Here is a 16,235-nt window from a genome sequence, read left to right on the forward strand (position 1 = left end):
TGGAAAAATTTTTCATACTGTCAATCCTAAATAATCCTCTTTCCGTTTAAGCTTACTCATCACAGACCCCAACACTTATTTTCCTTTTTGTAGCAGTGACCTTCTACATATTTGACAACTTATGCCATGCACAGAACTTGCTGATTTGAATACTTGACATTAAGAAAATGGAAATTTTTATTTGTGTGTTAGGTCAACGTAAATCTATTTAACTTGAAGTCAATTTAAAAATTTAGCATTTTGCCTGAGGATTAGCACTTCCTGACCTGCTTTGCTTCTTTAAGCACTACCTTATCCCTGCTTGAGCCCCTGTGCTGAATAATGGGAGTTTGAGATTAGTGCAGATGAGGGGCTAAGCACTCATGACAGAGAATGAGGACGCAAAGCACCTGGACTACAATTCACAGGATACACAACACAGAGCTAAACAGAAACATTTTCTTAATTCTTCAGAACCTTCCATTTTGGCACTACCTTCAAAAGACCAGAATTTCCCACAGTCCTTTCTGAACAACATCTGAGACACAGACTATGACTGATTTGAGGCAAAAATCCCACAGAATCATAGGGTGGTGATACAATCTTTTCTTTCATTTGCTGTATTCCATTGCAGTGCATTACAATCACCCCTGTTAAGCTGGTTCATGATATATACAGTTCTGTGATATGCATGACAGGATTTTTCAACTACTCTGATGTCCAATTAACATTTAGATGATTTGATGCAATTATGACCTATCCTTTCCAGTATCAATCCTGTTCTGCTGTCATTTTGCCTTCCTGAAGCATCAAAATTCTCTCAAGTCTTATGCAAACCATTCTACCTCCTGTCTTACTACGTCTTTTGCAGCAAGCTGGCCCTTATTCTAGCACAACAGGATTTTGATCACATAAACATCCCCACAAAGTAAGCAGACACTGCATATTTTAGGAAAGAAAAGAAGTCTTACATGTTCCTCTTCAAACTGGTCCCCACCAAATGCAGAGACACAGGGCTTGATACCTCCCGTTCCAAGGGCGATCAAAAACAGACCAACCATAGACAGGACCCTTCATGCAAGAACAAAAACATCACCATTGCAAAATCTTTCCAGTGCTTATGGGAGTATTTTAGTGTCACCCAACCATGATTCTTCTGATAATGTTGTCTTTTGCACACAGGTAGTGATGGTGAGCCAGCTAAACAAACAAGTTAAATATCCTAATAATTTGAAAAACAAGTTAATTATCCTAATTCCTGCACTCCATACCAGTCAATTAACCAAACTGGTTTTGCCAGTTTCTTGTTGTTCTGAGGTCCAGTAGACATATAGGAGATCAAAGAGCTGTGGAATTATTTTTCATTCATATGACAACAAAAGATTTCCGAGATCAATTAAGAAAAAGAAAAAAAAGAAAAAGGGGAGTACTTTTTGCAGCTTTCTAGCCTGGGTAAGAGCAGACAAGCTGTTCAAATGAGACTCATTCTTGTGTGCTTTCTACTTCCCATTGGTTTTCAAAATACCATTGTTGGCCTGACAGATTATGTCTCTAGGGAACAAGAGTATCAGGATTGGCCAGGTCTGGGACAAAAGAAAACTGTTCTGTAAACAACATATGCTCCTGCCTGCATGTGCATATTTTTGAGTCATGACCACACAGACAAAACCAGCTTGGTGGTTTCAGAGACACTACTCTGACAAGCCTATCAGTTCAGAACCTAGAGGGTTGTATCCTGTGGAAGAGACAGACCCTTCCCCTGTCATCAGAAAACGTATTTCAGTTTTGTGTTCCCATGCACATGGGGGAACCTTGCTGAGCTGGGCAGCTGTGCTGATGAAATGAGGGAGGAAGGAGCCTGGTACAGGCAGTTGGATGGAGGAGACCAAACCAGTAGCGTGGTATAGCAGAGAGGGGTGATCCCCAGTGCCTGTGTCAAAGGGGTTAGAGTCCCTGTGGTGATTTCCAACTCCATCTGGCATGGTCACACACCAGACCCATCCTTCTGCTCTTACTCAGACATTCCTAACCCTTCCCTGATGAAAGAAATCCATGCACAGCACCAAAAATGCTGGACTGATGGAGGTGAAACAAATTACAGACTTGGGTAAGCCAACTACCATCACAACCTGTTACAGCACTGTGGCTTCAAGGGCTACTTACACATGAACTGCCTGGTTGCCCAGGGATGGAATGGCACCGACTGATTTTATCAGATGGCCAGCAACATACACAATGGAGAGGTAGATGATCGTCCTGTGAGAAAAGCAAACAGCAGTGACTGAAGGTGCAGGGTGATGAACAATTCAAAACCAGAGTGTGCCCATGCTCCCTGATACGGCAGCTCTACTTGGCAGACACACAAGGAACTGGTTTGTTCAACCACTGGTAGAGCAGGCAGCTACAATTCCTTTGTGTCAACACTGAGTGCACTAGAAGGAATAGATATGCAAATGGGTTCAGATTAAGGACGGATAGCCCCTGCTTTATTTGTAGATGTTACTGAGCAGAATAAATAAAAAATGTTCCAGTCTTGTCACGCATGGAAGACTGCACTGTTCAGGTCCAACTCAGTTTCCAGATTATTAATAACTGGCATTTTGTAGGATGTGCATAAGTGAATCCCTTGACTGGAAGGGATCTCTAGAGACTGTTGCCCACATTCAACCCACCTAACCAACAAATGTAAATTAGGAGTGTGGTTTCCTCATTGTAAGTCTGTTTTGGGTCCCAAGTACCTCTGAAAGACTGACTTCATCTATCTGCCTCCCATGTGTTGCTGAGGCAGAAGAAGAAATCTGAGTAGGATGATCAGACTTGAGTGAATTCTATTCCCTCATCACCTTCAGGACTAAGAGAAATCTATGTATTCATGTGCTGAAGACACATACAGAGGGAATCAAAGGACAGAGACACTAGAAGAAGTCCTATGAGCTTTGAGCATGAAACTGGTCCCTGATGCATTCAAACCCTGGTTGCAACAGATAATTTAGAGCCACATCAGATCATTCCTAAAAGCCCCTCTAATCTGTTATCTGTCCTTGGTATTGGTCAAGGCCCAGCTACTACATCAAATGCCACCTCCCACTAAATTATAGGGATTACTCCAAGTCTCTTGCCTAACACACCAGAGTCTGTATAAGGATTTACCTTCTCACAACGTCATGCTGCAAGATAGACATCCTCAAATACTAATGAACATTGCTAGGCGACCTTAAATAATGAAGTTAATAAACTCCCACTGTTATTTTTTTCATTCAAAGGGACAAGAAAATTACTAAAACTGAGCAGAGAGAAAAAAGGACACTGAGAGCTCCTTAAGAACTTTCTTCTGGAAAGGCATATGGCAGTTGTTTATTTCTTGTTGAGACTCTTCTGCCAGATAGGCTTAGTCCAGAGAGAAGGGTTCAGCTGCACTTTATCACCCTGATGGCCAAGACTCCTCAGACAATGAAAAAACAGTGCCAAGCAAAGAAAGTCCTATATCCAGCTGGTCATCACCACTCTGGGGCAGATGCTGGCTCCACAACTTATCATCAGAAGGGAAGACTGCCTAAGGACTCTTACTCAGGAAGAGTCTACCTAGTTATGTGCTGATGGAGATGATTTGAGAGAACCTAGGTTTCTCAGGCATAAAAAGTGGGTGTGCTGACACATTCCTTATGCTGTGAGAAGTGTAAGTAAGTACATTATAGTTAGTGACATTTCATCTGAATCTGAGAGATCTACATGATGACATTGCTTCCTCACTATCTCTGAATCCTTCTCAGAAGCAGACCTTGGCAAACTGAGGGTTAGTTGCCCTACACTTCAGCTTCCTGAAGACACGTAGGGAAGGACAGTAGAGGAAAAGAGTGCTTGTGACATTTAATTTGTCCCAACTTTGTTGCCTATTGGCCCTTGGGTGTTAGAGGAGCACAGAACAGCATGAGCAAACAGATCAGCTCTGTTAACAGAGAGGAGCTGACCTTCACAAGTGTGTCTTTGCTGCACTCTGAGCTAGCTCAAAACTGGGGGCACACAGAGCACTGCCCTTGCACCGGCTGCACAGTGTTGATGCATGCTGACTGAATTAGAGAGATGTCTTCACTTACTTATATTTCCCCAGCCATGAGTCTGCCATGATGGCTCCGATGACAGGTGTGAAATAACACAACGCGGAAAAGGCATGGTACACAGCAGTGGAGAGATTTTCATCCCAGTGGAAGAAGCTTAAGAAATACAGTGTCAGGACAGCTAAAAGAAAACAAAAAAAAAATCATATCAGATAATTACTGTGTATCTCTGCAGGTAAGCAGGATCATGGTGGCAAGAAAACTACTGATTTGCCTAGCAACTGAGCACTGCTGTGGAAAGATTTGTGCTTCCAGACCTGTTCCTCATAATCTCTGACACAGGAGAAGCTAAAATGAGATATATGAGTATCCAACATTCTTTGCTCATAAACATTTATGTTTAGCTGAGAAATGTATTTTCTAGCTTATCTTAACCTAACCTGTAGTTCTGTTTACGCACATTTTCTATTTGCAGATTAGGTGCCTGTAAGATTCAATTCCCAAACACACTGATTGCACATCAACTGTGAAAGACATCACATAGTAGAAAACCAGCTTTGATATAGAGAATTATAGAATAATTTAGACTGGAAGGTACATTTGGAGCCCTCTAGTCCCAACTTCTCATCACAGATATAGCAACAGTGTTAGGGTACACTGTTCATACACACATTCCAAAATACCAATTAACTTTGAAAGACAGTTGATACTACACACAGCACAGCTCAGAAACACCAATCCAGTTTGTATAAACACCTCAGGATGGGAAAGTCAGTCCCCAGACAGGCCACATACCTCGCATGCCATAGTAGGAGAAGCGCTCGCAGAACTCGTTCACCACAATGAAGGCAATGCTCAGGGGGTAGTTGGAGCCACAGAGTTTCTGTGGGAGACAAACAAGAACATACCAACCGTCAAAGCCTTCACCTCAGCAACATATTCCCACAGTGTCTGGGTGGTGGAGAGGAGTCCAGTCCAAAAACCAAGTGCCCACTGCTGCTTGACTGGCCTGTGAGCTGGATGCAAGGGAGAGAGTGGACCTCACAATACTCTTGCTCTGATTAAGGCTCCCCAGTGAATCAGCCTGGCTGACATGGGCCCAGTAAGGACTGCCATGGGGATTCACGGGCTGTCAGCAGCCCAACATGGAGTTCCAGGAACTCCACTGGAAGGGTGCCAGCAACTCTTCACTGCAATGCAGAAAAGTCACTGGGACCAAAAAAACACCTTTGGATGCCTTTTCTTCTGCACTTCATATAAAGCTACCACCCTGCCCCAAAACTGCTCCCTCTTCCTGTACCAGACCTTGCCTCAGAAACTGGGAGACCTCAGAGATCTGCTGTCTACATCAGTGTGTGAAGCTGCTCCTTCTCTCAAACTCTGCACCTCACTTGTGCCGAGCTTTGCCACCACTCACTGAAGCAGAGCATCAGCTCTCTGTCTGGCACTCCCTCAGGCATGGCATCCATTTCATATTCCAAGACTGCTGGCATAGCTATGGATAATTCAATTTATTAATCAGAACTTTAAAAAACCCCAGCGATGGGACTGTCAAATCTGTCTGAGTGTGGCGACTCTTTCGCTGAGCCTGACTTTACTCCAGCCAACATCAGCACTTCCCAAGTGAAATACAAGGCATTAAACAGAGGAGACTTGGCATGACCTTGTGTGGGCCTCTGTCCCCCTTGTTACCCCACAGTGGTCTGAGCTAAGCAGCTTTCAGCTTCCAGCTGCTTAGTAGCTCCACTGCCTCGCAACAGGAAAGCAGGTTTTCACAGCACTGCCAATTAGTGGGAGAGAGGGGCTGGCCATGGATTTGGTGAGGGATTTGGGGGGAGTGTGATATTAACAGTTGCAACTATATTTATAGTTTTAAACAGTGATTGTATGGGCCAGTGAAGTGAGATGAACTCTTCACACGCATTTCTGTGCCTCAGGTTGGAAATAATGAATTCCTGTATTTCTTCCCAGAGTCCCAAATGCAAATACAGTACCAAACCAGATGTGTTTATTCAGGTTTATTTCACCACCAAGAGACCTAAGCTTATTTGGATTCCCAAAGCAATGGCATCAAGTTTAGAAGAGTCTAGCTTAATGACGCTGTCTTCTTCAACATTATCAAAGAGCAACAAAACAGACTGATTGTAAAAAATCAAAACTCCACAACTCCCACCTCCCCCCTACTTTCCATTACTTAACCCTCTAAAGACAAATATTTTTATTCATTGTTATACATAATATATATGTATACATTTTTCTCACTATTTATAGACTGCCTTTCTCTAAGAAATCCTTGATCTTTTTGCTTTACTAGAGTAAATATATAATTATCCATTTCATCTGTAATTTACTCTGAAACCATTGTGCTCAGCAATATGGCTTGTAAGAAAGTGTGGGCTTCACTGGGGCCTCCTGCTTTTAGATTAGCCTAAAAATGGTGGCATATATAAGCTGTAAATGCACAAACACACAACCATATGCACACACAGAATATTTTTCTCCTACAAGTTTTTCATAATAAAAGAAGAAAATCCATAAGAGGCAGATTATGTTTCGTATGGGTGCTGGGAGGCATTTTCTGAAATTTGAAGTAAAATTGTACAACAGGGATTTTTTTCTTCCTCTCTTTCCCAGACTTCACTGTAAGTACTCATGGCATTTAATAACAATTGCTGGAGATGCAGAAAGTGACTGTTCAAACCCAGGAGGACAGGTGGCAGGAGCGCTGCTGCCTGAACTCACTCCTCCACACCCAGTGCACAACTCCCAGTGGATTTACTGCACTGGTTTAAGGTGCAGTGACTCATTTCAGCCACTCCTGCTCTGGAATGGGCACCTCCTACAGATGAGCAGGGGCAAGGAGGGAAAGAAGAGCAGGAGGCAGTGACTTCCCAGCTAAACCTTCCCAAGTACCTGAGCCAGGATCCTGAGTAAATGCTTACAAATGTAGAGCAACGACTTACAAGCAGGGGTACTTCCATCTGGCTTGTATGTCATGAGATGGCATCAGCACATGCAGAAACTCTCATGTATTCTCTCCACTGTATCACTGACCTGCCTATGGCCTGCCTGGACATCCAAAAGTGGGAAGTTTTCATCCATGTGGAGAGCCAGATGCAGTTTGCTCGTTTTCGCAGAGGAGGACTGTGCTCAGCAGGGAGCCCCAGGAAAAGCAAAGAGGTTAAGCCTGGATTCATGAACACACAGATAGTCTGCAGTGCTTAGCTACCACAGCAAGCCTGGGATCTGTGGGATTATGGATCTCTTAAAGATACTGTGGAAGTTGATAGGCTGTGTTTTTGGAAAAAAGAAAGTTCATTTAAAGTCCCCACTACAGGAGACATTTGTTCTCAACTCTTTTTGCTGACTAATGGCAAAATGGGATAAAGATTACTATTTCCCAGGAGCACTGGATATCTAATAGTTAATGTCTGCACAGTAATTAAAATTGAGTTAAATAGTTGGTTTGCTAATGACATGACTGTGAGTTTTAAGACCAAGTATTACATATTATCCTGCAAGTCAAAGCAGCTGCAATATAAGCCAAATTCTCCCTGAAGCCAATGCAGTGAACAGTTCTTAGGAGTCAAGCACTCAACAAGAATTAGCCTGAAAACCTGCACAAACATCAAAGCTGCAACGTTCACCTGAATTAGGCTTTAAATCACATTCAAAGATGTAAACCCAAGGCTCTGGCACTACAGCTGGGCTCTGTAACACTCACCAGCGGCCTGTCCTCAATCCTGGTCCTTCCTTCTGCTTTTCAGTGTCTGGGTACCCTTCCCTGATGGGTTTCATCAAACTAAACACAGTTCAACTCTCTCCTTCTATGCACAACATCCCCATCCACTTCAGAGATCTAAGTTCTTTCCCACAAGGAAAGTAGTGTTCAGGAAAAAAGCAATAAAAATCCTTACCCTTTTCCCCAAACATTCAGACAGTTTGTGTTTTCCCTTTAAGCTGCACTTTCTTAACCTAATCAGGTTAGTGGAGGGATTTTTGCCTTGAGTTGTTAAGGCTTATTTCAACTCTCTGCAAGAAAGGGTGTTTGTCTCTAGCCAGAGCACAACAGAGGAGAGAACAGAGAGATCTTGCAATGTTTAGAACAAGCTGAGCAGAAAGCAAAGCAAAGGAAACCAGCAGTAACACTTACCGGGGATTTTTTCTGAAGAGGGGAATCTCCTTTGGGGGGATCATCTCCTGCAGAAATAAAAGTGAACAAAGTTTCCTTGGATTCATTCCTCTGAAAAGCGTTCATCTCCCCTCTCGCCTTGTCTCCCACCATGCTATGTGGCTGTGGTGAGTTGACTGGGAAGATTTCCAACCTCAGGCACGAAGTTTGATTCAGTTTGAGTTAACCCTAATTGAGCACATTTGTGCAGCCAGGGCAGAAAAGGGAGGGAGATGCTACCAGGAAAGACAACTCCAGAGTTCAAGAAGAGTCAGGGAACACAGCCTAAATTAGTCACAGGTTGGGGCTGTCAGTACTTCGTGGCACAGACCTCCCTGTTGTTTGGCATTCCCCCAGCTATTGTACGTGCACCAGCCCAGCATGGTGCTGGATGCTGCACAGATGTGAGCTGAATAAAAATCCCAGGTCCCAGATACACCTACAGCCTGCAGATTTAGGAGCAGAGCGTGCATCGCCCTCCCGATGTGGTAATGACAGGTTTACTCAGCAGGGATCTCATTTCACTGGAAAGCCACGTGTTCCAAGACATAACTACTAAAATGCTCATCACACCAAACCCTTGGACACTGGATGTCACAGATGCCTGCACTGTGTTAAATCATTTCTTTGCTACTGCAGGGGTGAAGTGATCCAGGGTTCATTCTCACACCAATTCCCTAGAATGACCTTGCCTTTTCCCATGAGACAGCTTAATCAAGGGGACACAGCCAGCACCCAGAAGCAGCCCAATTCCTCTATTTTCTATTACAGAGCAAAATTCACAACCTTCCCATAAATTATCCTCAGCGCTTGTGGCTCTGCTGTATCCTCGGCACAGTGCAGAGGTTTCTTTTTCCTCTTACATTTGGCTTCTTTAAAAGACAAATGTTCAGAGAATTTTCCCAAATATTTCTCCCTTCTCTTATAAGCAAAGCACAGACCACACCCAGAAACCACAGCTGGTACAAGGAGTCTGCATAAACTCATCCTTAGCTCGAGCTGCTGATAGTGCCTGGTTATCACAAGAACCAGGTTTGCAGCTGACAAACCAGGAAAGAAGCCTTTGGCCACACCACAGATCCTTAATCTGGCTTCAGTTACTGTTAACAAGACATGGAGAACACTTACACAAGGGAATCAGATGTGACAGACTGCACAGAGGAAATATAATTACTGTCCACATTCCTTCATGTGCTCTGGCATTGCTTCCTCTGAAAATCCCCAGGGATTCTGTTTCACTCCTGCTAGCTGGGCAGCTAAACATGGGGTCAACTGGGCAGCTAACTTGAAGGCCAAACTTTAGATGGCACCAGAAAGTTCTGCCCCTTTCTTGATCCTTGTTTCTTCTACAGCAGTGGCAAAGCAACAGTTTGGTACCTCCCCTGTACAGCCACAAACCAGCTCTTGTCTTCAGCCCTCCCAGTGATCTGCACACACGCAGAGCCTTGCTTTTCACCTGGGTCCAGCCTCCAGGGAGCTCAGGTTTGTCAAGCCCTTTTCATGAGTATGAGTGACTCAAAAGCAGACCCAGTGCTGGGGGCAGAACAGGTCTTGTTCACATGGGTCCTGTCACCACACACCAGGCTGGCACGTACTTGTGTCCTGCAAGTCTGACCCCATGCTAGAGGCAGCAGAAATATTTCTGAGCCATCTGCTGGCATCTCATGCCCCAGGTATTTCTATACAGCTCCCAGTAGAAACCTGCTGTCTTCTGCCACACACAGGCAAGCAGAGCAAACACAGCAACAGAGTTATTAAAGGAACAATACAAAAGGAAGACAGGAAAGGTTTCACCATCCGTTGCACAGCGCTCCCATGCTGCTGCAGTGTGATGCCTTAATATTTTTGGCCTCCTGCTGATATATTTCCTCTGTGTGTACACAGCCCCATGCGTCACATAAGCAAAATGATAATTTTTTTTAATACTAGCATGAAAAACACTATCAGTCAGTAGGATTAACATACCACTTGTCTAATACACTGCAGAGCTGTTTAGGCCATTAGCTGCCAGAAGGTCTTCTCAGACAGAAAGGGAGAAAAGGAATTCAAATGTCTGGCAATAAATGGTAACTTGTAGCAAACAGCAAAAACAAGTTTAGGAGAATAAATTTGCAAGCACCTCAGATACAAATACAGAATAATACTTGATAGAAGGAGACCTGTGTGTCCTGGACTGAAAATCAGGAAGGAATTGTACCACAAATGGAAATAAGGTGGCATTTCTGAAGACAAGTATAGACAAACAGATCAAACACGGAGTGGTAGAGATGTGCCAGCAAAGCTAAGGCACAAAATGAACTACAGCTAGCAAGAGGACACAAAAGGCAATAAGAAAAGGTGTTAGAAATGCTGTCAATATTGGAGAAAGAGGAAGGAAAATGAAAAGCTGTTATTTAAACCAGAAAACAAGCAAACAAAAGCTTATCCAGAGAAGCCAGGAAACTTGTGTGCTTTTTGTTATTTTCACTAAAAAATAAATTGCAACAAGGTATGCAACACCTTTGAAATGAACCAGCAGGAGTACGTGTGAAATGAGACAAAAGCTGCTTAAACAATATTTGGATATCTCAAATGTGCTCTGATCATCAGAGCCTGATGAAATTCACCTTCAAGTGCTGAATACCATATTGAGCCACTTCCCTTGTGAAGGGCAAAAGCAGAACAAGCATCACCACTGCCCCTAAAAAAGTAGGTTGTTCCACCAGGTGTGTTCCTCCATAGCAAGAGAGATACTTGACCAGATAATCCCTTCTAAGCACCAAAAGGAGAATAAGGATTACAAAACAGCATTTCATATTGGAAAAAATGCTCTCAAACCAGACTGTCTTATTCTCTGGTGACAGTGTAAGTGGAGTAACAGCTAGAGCAGCTCTGTATGTGATATATCCTAACTCTAGTGTCTCTGATCCCTCACAAGGAAATAGGGTCCGTATGAAATGCCCATAATAGTGGATGACTAGGAAATCCCTCTAAGAGTATCTATCAATGATTTTCCATCAGATTAGGAAAGCATGAAACATACAGGTCCTCAGCTTTTCCTTGAGCAGAGAAAACTTCAGCACAGCCAGCATGGTGCTCTCATTTGTGCCCAAAACCAGGGTGGAGAAGCCTGGAGGAAAACCGGGTACAAATCCAAAATGGTGTTGCAAAATAGGAGAAACCATTTTACAACTCTGTAATGAAAATGATGAAATTTAGGAGACTACCAAATGCTACTCCTATTCACTGATAGGAAAAACAGCCAGAGAGATGAACTATTACCCACTTTCATTGAGGATAAGATGGCAGAAATAATTGACTTTTTTCAGTAAAGAAGATTTGGGGCTTCTTTTTCCAATTTCCCTTTCAGCAAGGACAGATGAACACTGGAACAGAGATGATGTGGATTGGCCTGCAGGGTTCAGACAACTCATGATGTCTGTTATATAAGAATGTGTTAGGGACTACATAAATATCAGGTCCTGTCCCAGAGCAGGCATATGGATGAGGTGTCCTCCTGTATTTCTGTGAAAACCTTGTGCCAAACAACTTCACCTGGAAAGCATGAAAGCAAGGACTGCTTTCTGTAAGATTTGCTCTTTTCTGAATTATCCTTTATGCAACTGGGTAGTCTGTAGGATGATTCATACTTAAATGTAATATTCAACTACCAGATGCCTTGCATAGCCAGAAGTTCCCACGAATGCATTTTGCTATGATTTTCAGTTCATAATTAACTTTTTCTGGTTCCCAAAACCTCAGAAAGAGAATCTGCATTTTCACATTGCTTTTACAATCCTCACATTCTCACCGCTCCCTGCTGCAGTACTGTGTGCCTTAATCTGTTTATATTCAACGAATCTCTTCATTTTTACCTGCATTCATCTTGAACAATCCCTTCCTAATTTTCAGCTCAGGCACACTCATCTTTTAATAATGAGTCTAATTTTTAATTCATATACAATGGCCATACTTTTATAACCCTTTTACCCTATATGTATTTCTCTCCTCTTTCTCTGTTTCTGAGATAAGGTTTTAAGAAACTAGATGAATGTGTGCCAGCAACACTCTGGGCTTAATGACCAGACCCTGGAAGGACATGATAACCTCTGGAGGTTTCTTCTGGCTTATTTTCTCCAATTCTTTGATCACAAGAAAGAGCAGGGCTTAACTGATTTAGACAGATCAAGAGTGGTTTCCATTGCCTGCAGACTTCTCCCAAACTTCAAAGTAATTTAAGAAAATGATGTATCAAATCATTTGAATAACCAGGAAAATATGCCAGAAGCCTTCAAACCCACATCTCTCCTCTATTCGCCAGCCATTACAGACTCAAAATTGTAAAGGTATTTAGATTAATACCACTAACAATATCAAGTACCTACTCTATATTTAAGAGCCTGTCATGGGGTCACAAGTCAACCTGTAACAATCAGAGAAACTTCTCATCCCCCCTCTTGCCTTTTTGCCTTCAGTTTATCTTACAATCAGCAAGAAGAAATCTTCTAAAAATTCCTCACCAGCTTGGGCTTCCTTTGCAGGCTGTGGTGTGCCATCCCCCTCTGCCATTCTGGCTGCTTCCTGCGCCTTGGACGACCTCAGCTCTGTTGTGCCAGAAGATTAACCTCGCTGAGCAATCCTGGCTCTTTTTCACCCTGCTGTTAATGTTTCACTTCCCAACAGCAGTCCTTTGGCCACCAATAAAATAGTTAAACATCCAGTTATTTCTGATCTGAAGTCATCTCTTCTCAGCTCCCAAATGTCATAGGGAATCTGCCTTTCTTGAATACAGCCTCTGAGGCTGCATGGCACCTTTCGTGGATGTTCACGATCAATCACTTCGCACTGCAGCTACACTATCTTTCAATAAAATTACTACTTTGGATGAGGACAGGGACTGGCTCTGTGACTAGACAGGATCTACAGCTGGCCACAAATCCAAATTTTCAACACTATACCCCAGATACAGAGCTGGTCTTAACTATACATATCTTTCACTATCATAGAATCACAAAACAGTTTGGGCTAGAGGGGACCATCAAAGTCCATCCAGTACAACTCCTCTCCAATAAGCAGGGACATCTTCAACTAGACCAGGGTGCTCAGAGCCCTGTCAAACCTGATTGTGAATGTTTCCAAGGATGGGACACCCAGTGGTTAAGGTTGTGAGGACACACAGGGTTTCACCAACCTTTGACAGACTGGCTCCAGTTCCCAGTTCTTTGCATATCACACAGCAAAGCAGATACAACATTGACAAGCTGTTCCCTCAGACCCTTTTTCACCTTCAAGCCATGAGCTGCCTGAAGGAAAATCAACAATTTTTCTACTGTGCTTCCACTGTTTACTCCTTTCTGCTTTTCCCCCATAACCTTCTCTAAACCGCTGTGACTTTCTTTCAGAGAGGCTTTATGGAAACTCCTCTGCAGGGGAAAACCCCAGATATTTTCTGCAGACACAGAAGTAGTTTAGAGTGAAATTCTGTGAGTTCCGCAATAGAGTAAAATGGGGTGTCCATCACCCAACATCATGGCCCTGAAGTCATCTGCATCCTTCACCTTTTTATTGCACTCAAGTCCCACCTGCTTCAAGGCCCCATAACTATCATCATCACCTCAAGATACAGTCAAGGCTACAAACAGGCAGGCAGTTCCTGATGAACTCTGCTATTATCTGGACATAGGATGATCCAGTGGAACTGGGCAGGAGGACTAGAATGATGCACTAGGGAAACAGCGAGAGACACCTGAATTTAAGAGTGAAGAGAAGCACGCAACAATAGCTACTTATATGTGCAATAGTGAGCAGCCTAAGCTGATCACGATCAAATTCCAACATGAAATGAGGAATAAATTCCTACAGATGATGATTCATTTGATAGAGCAACAAGGGATGCAAAGCCTGAAGTGAAAGAAGAAGAACAGCATGAACAACTCATAAAAAGATGATGGCAAATCATGAGGTGCTTGCGAAAGAAGGACTGAAGCAAAACTTTAATAATGGCTACAAAAGAGAAGGCTGTGCACAGAAGAGATATTAAAGAAAAGATAGATGGTAAGAAGAATTTAAATCTATAATGTAGGAAGTATGGCCAGGATCCAGGGAGTGCTATTCATATTATAAGAAGATACAGCACAGATAAGTACAAAGCGCAGCATGGCAAAGCCAGCAGCGTGAGACTCTGGGCAAGCACTGTGAAAAACAAGCAGAAAAGACATATGAGCACTACAGGCCAGACAATGCAATAGAGAAGAAAAGCTGGAGGGAGAATAATTGTTGGGAAAAATAAAAAGCTTCACTTGGTAATGCTTGTGACTTCTTTTAGAAGATTAAGGGGCAGAGGGGGAACACATGAGGAAGGGCTTTTATTTGTGAACAACTTTTTAAGAGGCCATCATAGCTAGGGAAAATTAGGATTTTTCTCTTCATTGGAGGGAATGTTCAAGCAAAACACAGGGCATGAGAGAGCTGAGGCAGGAAATGAAGAAAACTCAGCACAAACAAAATACAACCATGAATTTAAATTACTTTCTAGGTTCTCAAGATGAGAGTATCACAAAACCACTGAACAAAAAATGGAGACTGGTTCCAGAATAAGACTTGAGATCTTTCAGAACAGACCACTGATGAACAGCAAATGAATACCAAGGAAAGCTATGTATTACATAGAAAATCAGGAATAATTTAACTATTCAGGCTGTCAGTAAGGAGATGGGCTAAGTGACCTCTTGAATTATTTTCCAGCTATTTTCCCCTTCACTTCTAAGCTGTACTTGTTGCTATGGTATAAGGTACCATGCTGACTGGTAGCACTGGTTTCAATAAGGTCGACATGGAGAAAATGTACATCCAGGGGCTCCAGGCAATGGAAACATGTGCAGTCCCTGGGATGTTTCTATGTTCTGCCTTTCCTGACAGTCCTTTATTCCCCCTTTATAGAAATTTAAGGCATTTTAGGAATGCTGCCCACTTCTTAGAGACAGTTCCTAGTTGAAACAATAGCTATTTTTAGTGTTCACATAGGTATGTAAAGTTAGCAAAAGAGAGAGTGCTCTGAAAAAAAATAAATGCAGAAAAGGAGAGCCAAGATAGGTGTGCAAGGGCATGTGAGCTCGGTTTCTAACAGTAGTTAGTGCTGTTGGTCTCTCTCGGGTGCAAGTGATCAGTTCTGACTGTCACAAGGTGTGCTGGTCCCTCAGGCACCCAATGCCACACCTGTCTAGCTCAGGCTCAACTCAGGCTCTCTGTTCAAAACCTCTGAATAACAGAGAGAGCCTGGAAACAGAAAAATCTAAAGGTTTACCCAGTCCACTTGCCTGGAGCTGAGGCTGGGTCGTCCCCTTCCTGGTGTGAGAAGGTGGGAGGTGCTCCACTGCAGCTGGAAGAAAGATGGATGTGGGGAGGCAGAACTTTGGAAAAACACTTGAGGACCATTTGGTGTCCCAAGAATATTTTCTCCCCTGGTGGTTTCAGAAGCAGAATCTCACATAGTGCCTTTCAGCAGCAGCTCTCAGGGCATCTCACTCAGCAGTTATCAGTACCTCCATTTCAGAAAAGAGCAAAAGAAGGAAGAAACATCCTGATGAAGGTAGACTCCGCTGAAGCCTCTCGCATGCCAGCCCAGCAGTCTCTCTGTTCAGCTGCCCCGCCTGCAGTATTATCAGAGCAAGTGAGAAACAGCTACTGATTTATTGTGCCACAGGCTCCACGGGACAGCTGAGCCACTGAAGACATCACAGCCTGCAGCAGCCTGGGTCTGGAGGAACGCTGTGAAAGACAGTCGCATCCAGTGTCTCAGCCACCCCGTGGGTGCATTGCCCTACTCTCCGTGCTCACTTCCGGCCTCTGGTACAGATACTGCCTTGGGAGTTTTCTCTTTCTGCACCGATCTCTCAGCTGACCAGTAGCTCTCTTCTGGTGGTGTGTCCCGCTCCCTCTCCCACCCTGGTCCTGAGTAAAATGCTGCTTTCACTGGCTTCAGTGAGAGGCAGTTGGTACTGAGAAACCAGAAATCCTATAACTACTCTATTCCGCACAACCAGCTCACAGGG

At 43.4% G+C, this 16,235-nt stretch overlaps 1 protein-coding gene across 12 annotated transcripts in view; it reads right to left on the minus strand.

Moving 5' to 3' along the window:
* Nucleotides 1-16,235, minus strand: part of SLC15A2 (solute carrier family 15 member 2) — a 73,192-nt gene that overhangs the window by 40,355 nt on the left and 16,602 nt on the right. For 4 of the 12 annotated variants that reach the window (XM_017740186.1, XM_017740185.1, XM_017740184.1 and 1 more), the window contains exons 1-6: nucleotides 15,501-16,202; nucleotides 8,188-8,234; nucleotides 4,830-4,917; nucleotides 4,074-4,215; nucleotides 2,143-2,235; nucleotides 951-1,050 (exon numbers count right to left, since the gene is read on the minus strand). In XM_017740186.1, the coding sequence (XP_017595675.1) occupies nucleotides 951-1,050; nucleotides 2,143-2,235; nucleotides 4,074-4,215; nucleotides 4,830-4,917; nucleotides 8,188-8,234; nucleotides 15,501-15,618 (588 nt within the window). In that variant the 5' untranslated portion in view covers nucleotides 15,619-16,202. Of the gene's footprint in view, nucleotides 1-950; nucleotides 1,051-2,142; nucleotides 2,236-4,073; nucleotides 4,216-4,829; nucleotides 4,918-7,088; nucleotides 7,169-8,187; nucleotides 8,502-8,536; nucleotides 8,604-12,704; nucleotides 12,777-15,500; nucleotides 16,208-16,235 lie in introns of those variants that run through there. The other 8 variants (XM_017740191.1, XM_017740188.1, XM_017740193.1 and 5 more) reach the window with 7 other exon arrangements.

The sequence above is a fragment of the Corvus brachyrhynchos genome, unplaced genomic scaffold (genome assembly GCF_000691975.1).
Source record: "Corvus brachyrhynchos isolate BGI_N302 unplaced genomic scaffold, ASM69197v1 scaffold126, whole genome shotgun sequence".
Lineage (NCBI taxonomy): Eukaryota > Metazoa > Chordata > Aves > Passeriformes > Corvidae > Corvus > Corvus brachyrhynchos.